Below are 12,429 nucleotides of genomic sequence, written 5' to 3' on the forward strand. Positions count from 1 at the left end.
TGAAGGAAAGCAAGAGAAGGAGAAACATTTAAGTGTGAGTACTCAAACTACAAGAAATGTTTAAGAGAGAGAGAGAAATTATTTACACCATCTATGTCTTCATCATGGAGTGCTTCCCACCAACTACAACATCTGCACTGAGGTACCACACGACACTACAGGAGAGCAAGGACTACTACCGCCATTGTTGCTTAGTTTTCTACTTTTTATATTTTATTATTTTTGTTTGGAATAGGTCCCTACCTATATATGGACTGGCATCACAACAAACTAACACCTTCCCCTACCAGACTCCATGGGTAGTGCCCTACTGGGTCATCTCTACGGGTAGCAGGTGTTAATATCTGCTTATATTTTTACCACTGTAGTAGTTAGACCTTAAGACCAGCATTTTTCTACTCTGCCAGGAGGAGCAGCAGAGCCACCGTGACTACCATCTAATTTTCCCTCGCTGCTTAACACCATCTAGGTCTGGGTCACTGCACTAAGTATATGCCATAAATCTAAGTAAGTTCCACTTCAAGGACTCCCACCTTTGAGAGAGGAGGAAACAATGCATGTATAAAAATATATTAGAGCAAAGAAATAAAACCACTTGTGGGTAATAGTAAAAATGTGCCCCCTGCTGATTAGTAGAACAAACTAGCAATGGCACTAGGAAAATGCTGCACTGCCTTATCTCATATCTCATATCTCATAGTTCAGATTACTTACGAGGCCACTGGTAAAAAATAGATCAGAGCTGTGAGAAAATTAAGGCTGCCTGTCCACGGGCGATTGTTCATTGCGTTCCCCGCGGCGATAAACCGTCCGCAGGTAATGCAGTAAATGCTTTCCATAGTGTTGCTACGGAAAGCGCAGCCGCGGCGTCCACGATCGGAGAATCATAGTGATTCTCCGCTCGTGGGATCTAAATTGTGGCATGCTGCAATTTGCTGCGATTCTCCGCTGTGAGCCTATCTGTCAGATAGGCTCACCGCAGAGCTGACAGCGGCCCCCCCCCCCCTGCTCCCCTGCTGTCGATATTCCACAACGGCCATGGACAGGAGGCCTAAGTGGTGTGGCCCTTTACTGTTCTGACATTGGCTAGGGGTCACATTGGTCCTAGCAACATACTTTGCAACTTATTTGCTTTTAATCAGTTTGTTATACCAGCCTGATGAAGAGACCAAGGTAGTCTCGAAAGCTGCTGTAACATCATTTCTTTCTGTTAGACATTAAAAAGTATCATATCTACAAGATTACTTTGTTTCTCTTACTGATAGCAATAACTTTTTCTACTAGCTTACACCATATCAAACTTTTTTCTTGTTACCATTAGCCTTAGTGATACGTCATCAATATTTGTTACAAGAGAACCTCTTTAAATACATAAACAAAGGAATAGACGCAGCTTTACCTTAATTATTACATTAAGAAGATTCTACTATTATATTTTCATGAATCTTTACTAATTCTACCACCGAGTACTGTCTTTACCTATGACAACACACTCTTCCTCAGTCCAGTTCTTATATTGCTTGTGGTTTCAGGTTCAACTGCTTGTTCCGTTTGGCAGCTGAAAGAATAATTGGAGGTTGGATGAAGGAAAGGATTGGCCTCAGGTGAGCTCCAGCTTACCACTCCCTCCCGTATGTAGTGCTATGCATTACTGTGAGCAGGCAGTCCGGGGAAGAACACCATGGCTGAGTCACAGCTTGTGTGCTTGAGAGATGACCACGTCAATGAAAGAATAACCGAGAACATGGTCTACTTCTACTACAGCGAAGACCAGAGGAGATGCCTAGAAATACTACTCAACAATGGGATCCAGGCATACAGGCAGCACATTAAGGAGAAGCAGCTCAAGGATTTTCTCTCTACCAAGGAGCTAACAGACTTGAAAAGTGATTTTAAGAAATATGAAATAGATAGTCCAAAGAAACAAACGAAAACACCCCCAAATAAGCAGGAGAAGGATAAAGAGTCCACCATGCAATACTTTCCAGCTCTCTCGGATACAGAAATCCCACCACTGGACCTTGGTTGGCCCGAGAAAGGGTTTTACAGGGGCATGAACCAGATGCTTGTATATACCCACCCTCCAAAGGAAAATGCTCCCACGATAAAGGCGGTTGTAAGAGATCTCATCCAGAAAGCAAAGAGGGTAAGTATGAGCCTTAACAAAAATTTTGGCTGGTTTGGCTTTAGGGATAAAACAGATGCACATAGGCACACGTATGCTTGCGGCTACGAGGCGTATTTGTGCATGAACAAGGTAAAATCTTTTTTTTTTTTCTTTACCATTTGAAATTTAGGTTAAAAAAAAGCGGGGAGGTAAGTTCCGGCCCTAGCGGGATTCTCAGACGTAGTATTAACGCGTAAGAATTCCGCTAGTCAAAGCCAACCACTGAAATCAATGGTTTAGTCTCATTCTGTTTTGCGGTAGTGATTATTATGCCCGCACAACATTACAAAATCACGTTTATCTGTTTTAGCCCTTACATTGACCATAGGCGTAATAACTTATCATGTAATAGCACCAATACTGACGTGACATATAGATCAAATATAGTTAATGTATCAAATTTTACTTTCTGTTTCTTTTACCAAAGTCTTGTCTTAGGCCGCTCTCAGACGGGCGTAAATTGCTGGAAGCTGCCAACATATCACCCACGCGCGAGCAAGCAGAAGTACACAATAATATGTTGCATGCCAATAATCCCCGTACAGTATCTTGGCATGTATGTATACATAATATGCGCCAAGATAGTGCATGCCGCAATTTTTTTTTACACGCACTTCTCGTACTGTGTGTGAGAGGCAACATAGGAGTGTATGGGAGATTGGTACTGTGTATAATGTGCGCAAAAACTGCACACGTAATACACAGTGACCATACGCTCATGTGACACAGGCGAACCTGTCTGGATTATTTGGTCTCTATATAATTATGAAAACTTTGAAAGGCTTTTTCAGACAAGTGTATTTTAGCACGTGGAAAAATCTTGCGCACACAACGCCGAGAATAGAACCCATTGATTTCAATGGGTTCATTCTCATTTTACTTTCTTGTGCTCACACTTCTGCTCTGTTTTGTATGCATTTGAGCACCAAAGAGCCCCATATAGGTCATATGGCACATATGAATGCGCGAGTATGCATAAAACACCGCACATAGCCACGAATACCGGCACATCGTTTGACTTAATAGCCAATTAAATCAGGGTGTACTGATTTCCCGGCCAATGTGAACTAGCAGTGCCTACGCAAATATGCACGGTATTGGGCGCAGGCATGCGTGCAAAATACACCCGTTCACAATACGCAGGAGAGAGCGCATTTTGTGATATGCTCATCTGAAGGAGCCCTAATAGTCCCAGTTTTTGACCGCAGCTTGCAAAGTCATTGTGTCACACCGAGTACATACTCAGTACCTTCATGTGAAGTCTTGCACCCGCACTATTGTTGGCTCTCAGAGATGAAGCCAGGCAGAGGGACGTATAGCAGAAGTGTTCTGACTTGTCTAGGCATGTGAGCGATCCTCAAAAAGTATCAAAATAATCATTTCACCTGCATACAGAAATGTACAGAAGCAATGAAGTACATAATGGATCCACTGATCAGAATGGATTCCTATTGATTACAACGGGTGCTGTTTAGTTCAATCACTTCAGGTCATTCACTGACTATTAAAGTGAAAGTCAACCAGCTCACCTGACCCTTGGTATTCCATGTCTCTGTGCACGGATCCCCCTCCAACCACATATATAGCCTCCAGTAAAAGTGCTTAAATAGATGGGTGCGTGAACGGCGCATATTAGCGCATTAACCTGTTTTTTGGGGTTTTTTTGACTATTCAAACTCTGCACTAAAGCATGAGTTTGAAAAAAAAACAGTGCTAAGATAGGTCCTGCCTTATCTTTCCCGCACGTAGTATTAATGCGCGAGCATCCCGCTAGTGAAAACGAAACCATTGAAATCAATGGTTTAGTTACATCCCGTTTGGCAGCCGTGATTTTCATGGCCGCAAAGCAGGCCAAAAATATGCCCATCTGTTTAAGGGCAAAAACACATGAACGTGGGGTTTTTCCGCTTTATACAGCCGTGATAATCACGGCCATATAAGGGGACAAAACAAAACCATTGATTTCAATAGATTTCAGTGGTTTCGTTTTCACTATTGGGATTTTTCAACCGTGAATACTACAGACGAGAAAAGATAGGACTTATCTACCCGCTGTTTTTTTTTTAACTTTAGCGCTCTGGTGCGGAGTTCGAACACCCGTGTTAAGGAAGAAATTTCCTTTGCTCAGGCACTACTACGCCCCATAACAGCGAGTGTAGTTGCGCCAACGGCAGAGTGTTTTCGTCCTAAGTAAAATATCCATCTTTAGGTGATAACCACATGGGTGAGATTTCCACGGCAGAGACGGACAGAACTCATGCGGAAAAAGAACCCATTCATTTGATTAGGTTCTTTTACATGAGTGATTTTTCACTTGAGTTGCAGCACGTTCTATTTCTGAGTGATCATTGTTCAAGACTGGCCCATTATTTGCTTTGGAAATAAAGCATCACACTCATATGCCTTAGGGCTCATTCACATGGGCATCAAAATCACGCAGAAAATAGACGCGCAGAAAATTGCTCAAAAATTGCTGGAATGGACAACCTTTCTGAGCTGAAGCATGTCCTGCTGTTCGGGTGTTTGGGGATGAGAGACAGTGATCACCTCAGCAGCTCCGAAGTCATTCTGAATGGCAAGTTTTCACTCTTTAAATGTCCCGCTGTAAGCCTGTTAGTCCCCGGCGGGAATGAGGGGAGTCCCCGACAGTGATGAAGGAAACCCCTGCAGGGGACTCCCTTCATCTCCCAGGGGTTCCCTTCATTGCGGGGATGAGGGGACTCCTTGAGGCTTCCTTTCATCTCCCCGGGGAGTCCCCCATCCCCAGGATAAGCCTTTTAAATCAGTATGGGGTGATTCCCTGCTGGTGTGAACGAGTGGTGCCTGCGCAAATACGCTCAGCATTTGCGCAGACAAGAGCGCGAGATACACTTTTCACTGCACAAAAAAACTGCGCAGGAACGGGCGTATTTTGTAACGCTCGTCTGTGGATGCGTTTACTTATAATCTCTATTAGCTTAAGAAGAAAAAATCAGGAACGTGTGTGTTTCAGACGTCTGTTGCGTCTTTAATCGTAGAATATACGGTATCTGCACCATATTCTTTATCTCAGAAATACGGAGCCAGGAGTTTGGTTTAGAAACTGTGTCATTATTCAGAAGTGTTTCAGATGTTGACATTTATTTAAAGGGGCGCCCCAATAATCAGTCTGTATGTTACACATCAGTTGTACTTGTTTAAGCTATTCATAACATCAGGTCAGTGGAAGTGCTGGGGCAGTCAGCGTTAGCCGGACTTCAACCCCCATATAACTCGGTTACTTCCTGAAACATTTTCTCAGAACTGCATTATCTATAATGTTGTACAGAAAACACCTTTATCATAGTGTCTATCTAGTATATTATGCTCCCTTTATTATATCTTCAGCTTCCTCTAGTAGCATCCTATTTTCCATTATTTCTTTCCAACAATATGTAAACTACATACAAATATCCTTCAGGGTAGTTTGCTTTACAAGCATCAGGTTGGCACAGTAATGTAAGGTTGGCCGAATTCCTATAATTTCCATAGTCTATATGAAGCTGTTAGTGTTCTATGCCAGGGACATAGTTGGGGAAGTTGGTGGAGCATGTGCCCCTGGTCATAGTTGCTATTGGGTGCCAATAAGGCTCTCTTGAAGTACTGTGAAAACTTTGCACACTCCAACTCTTCAGGAGTAATTCTGAACAAAGGACTTTCCAGTTGCTGTGTCATGTTTAGATCACGAGTGATTAATTGTTACATGATGACCTCAGACTTCTTTTATAGAGTGTAGAACTGTAAAGCCAGAATACTGAAGCTCTTGTGCTTATAGGGAAGTTTCATAAACAGGAAAATGGTAGCACATGGAGTCACTACAATGACGTACAGTATTACACCGTGGGTTGTGTTATTGTGCCTTCGTGTGAAACTATTATGTTCACTGGAAGTAATGCTGAGATTAGGGAGATACTGATACTGAAAGGACTGCAATAATGATGCTATAAAACAATGGCAAGAACACATATAAGCACATGACTTCCTGCAAGTACACTCTGTTGGGAAGCACTGGTAGTACTTGGGCTTGATTGTAAAGTTGTTTTGGTGGCATACTGCCCCACAGGTTTTATGGAATACATGTTTTGTTAAGGGTATACCTTCCAGAGAAGCAGCGTATATGGCTCCTGGAGAAGAGTGGTGGTTGCTCAACAAGAATCAAGCAGTCTAATGACGCTGCCCGAGTGTGAATAACTTATAAAGGCGGCATTAGATATTGATGGCCTATACTCAGAATAGGTGATCAATATCAAAATACAGGGGGACTGACTTCAGGCACCTCCACAGATCAGCTGTTTAGAGGCCACAATGTTTGAGTGAGCACTGCAGCCTCTTCCTCAGCCTGTGACATCAAGTTCGTTATGTATATGGCTTTCATTCAACTCAGCCCTATTCAAATGAGTGAGACTGAGGCTGCTCTCACACGGGGCTATTGTCATTTGTGCATGGCACGCAATTTTTTCACATCCGACATGCAATGTCAATAGCCCATTGATTTGTATTGGGCCACTCAAACCAGCGTTTTTTTGGGTGCGTATTCTTCGCACTAAAAAATATCCTCATGCACTATCTTGGCGCCTAATACGTATGCATACATGCGAACACAGTGCATGGGGATTGGAGGCACACAACACGTACACATGTCATTGAGTACTTGCTGCCCGCGTGCAAGATACTCACATGTGGCATGCCAGCTGACACGCATGTCAGTCCAGCCTGAGTTGCAGTGCTAGGCACTACTTTGTCTGGTGTACAATGAAGAAGTCGCATCGCTTGTCTGATTGCCGCAGCCCCTTGAAACAGCTGATCATTGGGGATATCAGGAGTCGCACCCTCACCAATCTCATATAGATAACTTATCCTAAGGATCAGTCATCAATATTTGACTTCTGGAAGTATTCCTGAAGTTCTCAGGGACCAGCTTTAGACTGAGTGTCCACGGGCGGGATGGAATATCGCGAGAGATATTCCGCCGCGGCGGAGCATTAATGTCACCGCGTTTTTCCTATGTTAATGATAGGTGAATCGCGGAAAATCACAGCATGCCACGATTTTTTGATGCGAGCGGAAAATCGCAAGTGATTTTCTGCTCGTGTACATTGGGCTGCACTTTCCATAGTTATCCTATAGAAAGCGTGTCAAGCGTGCTCCGCGTGCAATTTATCGCCGCAGATCTCGCTATGACAAATCGCCAGTGGACACTCGGCCTTACTGGGCAGCATGGGTTTTGCTAAACATACTTTGACTATACAGCTGCATTTACAGCCATCCTTAGACACACAGAATGCTGTGAAGTTGTGTTGTTTGTTACCTCCTGTAACTTCCTGACTGTTACTAGTAGTTTATGGGGCTGCTTACATTTTCCATGTCTTCAGCACAAAGAGCCATTGTGTTTGGGGGCTTTCAAAATACCTGTTCCTTTGTTCCCTCCGGAGATAAGCGGTGTCTGACAGCAGTTTATTGCTTTTGCCCCATTAGAATAAACATACATGTTTGGTCAATAGCTATTGTATGTGTAAGCATAAGGATAATCTACTTAAACCAAGGATAAAAGGCCCTTCCCATTGAGCTCACAATGTAAAGCAGCGAAGCCATCAATGCCTGTGTTAAGGGCCAATATATATAGCGCAAAAGTCCCTCAAATGAATGAAAATGCGTGATAATCATAACGTCTAAATGCAAAGCCATCGTTAACTATTTGTTTACTTTTCGTTTGTCGCTCACTTTCAACCAGCATAAAAATCATCACTGAATCGCTGACTTTCTCGCTGCGTGTAAATGCTCCCCACTCCATGTATACATAGAATGTGAAGTGCTGAGCGCAAAGCTAGCATGTGGTAAGCATGCTGAGGTCACCGCTAAGGTCATCAGCGCTTGTGCAGAGCATTCAGACTGAAAGGATTGCTGGGTTCTCGCGGGCTTCTCGCTCAGCGTTTCTCCTTCTATGTGGAGCATTGTACTGAGAAGCACGCGATCCAACAAGAGTTTTTATGCTGACTGAAAGTCAGTGATAAATAATCGCGAACGAATGGTGAGCAATTTTTTTTTTTTTTGGACTGCCTGCAGACGGCTGGGTCAGATCCTGTTGTGAGAATTCTCGCAGCCGGATGCGGTCCCGTGCCCCTGCAGAGACCTGCGGCTCACCCGCTCACGGTGTCTTCCGTCCCCTGCCATGCGCTGGCTGCCGGCCAGCCGGCGCATGCGCAGAGCGGAGCAAACCTGGCAGTACTGACATTTCTGTGTGGGCCTCTGACCCGCACAGAAATAGAGCATGCCGCGATTTGTTTTCCGCGTGTGTTTTCACGCGGACAAGTCATGGCCGTCTGCCTAGGATTGCGTTTTTCAATGCAATCCTATGCATGCGGGCACGGGCGTAAATTCTGCGGGAAATCCAGCAGCGGAATTTCTGCCCGAGTGCAGGGGGCCTAAGCGTTTACACTGATTGATTTTGAGCAATAATCGTTACATGTAAACAGGCCAATAGTCTGCGGTGATCTGCCCGTCTGCACTGAACTGCACGATTTTTGTGCATAAAATTGATAACTCCTGGTAGTAAGTAGGCTGATCCACCTACTGAAATAATGCGCTGCTGAGACCACGGTGATGTGAGGGGTCCTGGCAGTGCCAAAAAGGGCTGGTACGGGGGCGATAACACACAATTGCGCTCCCTGCACAGTGCGTATACATCACGCTTTTGCGATCGTATGTTCCTTCACTTACGCCCATAGATGAGGCATGCACAAGTATGCTCGCCACTACAGAGTGTATGTACTAGCGAAAAGTCTTTTTTTTATTTTTTTAAATGATCATACTTTGCGCTAGTTCACGCTGAAAAAAGGCAGAAAGCTAGATCCTGTCCTATCTTTTCTCGCATGTATAAAAACTACGTACGAAGAAATAGGGCAAACTTTTTCTTGCGCGTAGTAATATCACACAAGAATCATGGTAGTGAAAAAGCAACCACTAAAATCTATGGCTTCGCTTCATCATGTTTTGCGAGTGTGATTTTCACGCCCACAACATGTCGCGCAATCATGGTCATCTGTTTTAGCTCTTAGCATACAACTGAAATATATGGCTTTGTCAATGGGCCCTAATGCCAAAATAGATTTGGGATTTAAAGGATTTTAAAAACCCTATCATCTCCTCTATGTTTAGTAAATATGACCCATAAGATAACTATTGTGAAGCATCTTTTCCCTGTATTATGTTGTCCCTCTGTTATTCCTCCTGGAAATGTGTCTATAAATTAACAACTGAAGGTTTGACTGTTTTCCTGGTCAATAGGATACGTCCTACACAATCTGACATTGGACAATGTGTGGCTGTATATTTAGTTATTCATTTCCTGGAGGAATAACAGAGGAACGGCACATGTAGATTTCAAAGAAAAGATTCTCCAGCAGTGCTATTTCATGGCAGATGCAAGGATTTACTAAAACAATCGTGCCAAGAGAGCTTTAGATTAGTGGGATTGACTTTCCTTACAATCCCATATACTCCACAGCACAACTGTTGTCTCACTTGTTCACTTTGGTCACTTCAGCAGTTGGTTTCATTGTGACTGCTGTTTGCTCTGTCAGTCATTGCTGGCCACATAGAGAATGACGCACAGGTGACAGGACAGCTTGGCTGACCGCCATGTACACGTGTGTCCTGAGAACAATGAAGGAGTATTACATGTGGAATTCGTTTTCTATCAATTAAAAACATGTTTATTTTGGGGGAGGGCAGAAGAAAACTTCCAGGAAACAAAGTGCAGCCAGTCAGTTAGAGAGACTGCAGAACCGCCGCATTCTTCTAGATATTGTGGTAATGAGTTATAGTAACATGTATATACTTTATGCTAGTGGCAGTCGGTCAGCGTGAACATCCCGTCCAATCTGCCGGCATGATGTTGTAGAGCTGGAGGAGCCGAGCAGACTGATATATAGTGTTATGGGGAAATATTCAGCATAAGGCCGGGCTCACACAAGCTCCTGTGTATGCATGCATGAGCGTATGGTTTCTGCGGAACAACAATGCCATTTTGTGCAAACATCGGCATATTTTTCTGCCCGCAGGGCACGTTCATTTGGTGGCAACAAAGACACACTGATTAAAATTTGTCTAATGAGTTCCAGATGTTCTTTTTCCAGTGGAATCAAGCAGTATTTCACGCATCACCTTGCGTATAGTGCACCGTTTTCACACCCCCATTGACTTTTTTAGTGACCCTTGGTGAGTATTGCTGCAGGTGTTTCTTTTTTGCGTGACTGAAATATGCAGGCTAAATATGCGCATGTAAACAACCCCTTTGAAATCAGTGGGCTCTGTTCTCTACAAATATGTCCATGTGAATCTAGCATAAGGGTTCCTTCACACGAGCATATGTGCTTTCATGGTCACCCGCACACGCTGTAAAATCACATGGATGACAGAAAGACGCAATCAAGTCCCAAGCCTAATTAGCGTTTTCTCAGCCATTCACATGGCCGAGTGTGACGTATTAGCGAAAAAATACGCGGCAGCCCGGAAATCCCTCGCTCGGCATAAATCCTCGCAATGACTTCTAATGCCTAAACAGAGGCTCCTGTAAGCTTTTCCCTGTGTTGGACGCTGCTAAACTCCCCCCCCCCCCCCCTTCCCGCCCTCCCTATTTTCCAGAGTCTATGGGAGCTGCCAGTATATATCGGTGGAAAGATAGAGCAAGACCCATCTGTTCTGGCAGTGTATAAATCCTGTCGCTGATTTCAGTCGCATACGTGCTATTTTTTTCTGCGTATCATGTTTATGCGGCTAAAAATTGGTCATCTGAACGAATATATTGGAAGCCAATGCTTCAGATGGTCGTGATTTTCAGCCGCCGTAAAAACACTGCAAAATAGCTGCATTAAAAAGGCTCACCTGAATAAAGCCTCGGGGCGTATTCCTGCAAGCGATATTCACACGGAATTTCATCCAATAGTGATTTAGATGCAACTCACGCATATTAATAACACATTGATCTCAATATGCCTATTCGCAGCAGCAATTCTTTGCTTGCAGGGTAGCTGCAAGATTGCAAATTTGCTGCCTATCCTGTTTTTGGGCAATTCCTCCTAGGAAATCACCCATTATTCCCAATCTCCCATTATTTTAGGGCTTATTCACACGAGCGTATATAGGCCAGCCGTGACAATGTCCAGCCGATATACGCCACCGTGTGATGCACAGGGAGGCGTATACGCTGTCAGGCTGTCTTCCCCTTCTATCTCCCTCGACGACTCTCTGCAAGGGGAGGAGGCGGGACGGGGTGGGAACTAGTGTGCTAAGCTCCAACCTCCTCTCCCCCCCCTTGATTCTGTTTGCAATGGGCGGGAGCAGGGCTTAGCTCCACCCCCGCCCCTTCCATTGCAAGCAGCAGCAATGGGCGGAGAGGAGAAGAGAAGGGGGACAGAGTTTAGCAGTCACGCTGCTCAACTCCCTCCCACTTCCCTTCTCCTGCGGCTGTCATTGGTTGCCATTGGGGTCAATGCAGCTGCCGCCGCAGACGTATGTGCGCCCAGCCGGGCGCTTTTACGCTGCGGAGTTACGTCCCTGTGCACTGATGTATTGTAAACCAATGCATCAGAGGGGCAGCGTATATTGGCCAGAGCATGGAAACCCGACCAATATACCCCCCTGTGTATAAGCTCTTAGCCTTATATATCTCTGCTAATTCTGAGCTGAACAGTCCAATGGGCGGAGCTATCAGTGATTGACAGCTTGAGAACACAACTTGAGAAACGCTCCTATATGTCACTTAGGCCTCCAACATTCTTGCCGTGTGTCCAAGCTGTGCCAGAGAGGCTAGGGCACAAGTTGCATTGGACACCACACGGACACCTGTGGATCAAAATACACTAGTGTGCTAAAGGTTGGTTTCACACATGATCTTTTTTGCAAAAATGTCGTTTTGACGCAGTGAAATTTTTTTTTTTCTGCACAAAATGCTGCATCCAGATGTTTTCTGCAGGTCAATATTAAACTATGAAAAGCCCTTTTTATAATGACACTTTTTATTACTTTTGCTGTGTTTTGGGGTCCTTGACATTTTTGGCAAATGGCAGCATGCTCTGGGTCCATCCATTTTCCCATTAGTGCCTCTATAGGGAAAAAAATCCTAAATAAAAAACGCATATGTGAATAAAAACCGCCACCTAAAAACACTTATAAAAAAAAAGCACAGGCATCATCCAAAAAATACTTGCAATTTCTCTGACTTTTTTAAGCCCAAAAAGGCTAGA

General features: G+C 44.2%; 1 protein-coding gene across 1 annotated transcript in view; it reads left to right on the forward strand.

The window, feature by feature from the left end:
- Positions 1-1,647: 1,647 nt before the first annotated feature.
- Positions 1,648-12,429, forward strand: part of FAM83F (family with sequence similarity 83 member F) — a 38,769-nt gene continuing 27,987 nt past the window's right edge. Inside the window, exon 1 of the mRNA XM_066596428.1 lies at positions 1,648-2,146. Within this exon, the coding sequence (XP_066452525.1) occupies positions 1,682-2,146 (465 nt within the window). The 5' untranslated portion in view covers positions 1,648-1,681. The remainder of the gene's footprint in view (positions 2,147-12,429) is intronic.

The sequence above is a fragment of the Eleutherodactylus coqui genome, chromosome 3, assembly GCF_035609145.1.
Source record: "Eleutherodactylus coqui strain aEleCoq1 chromosome 3, aEleCoq1.hap1, whole genome shotgun sequence".
NCBI classification, from domain to species: domain Eukaryota; kingdom Metazoa; phylum Chordata; class Amphibia; order Anura; family Eleutherodactylidae; genus Eleutherodactylus; species Eleutherodactylus coqui.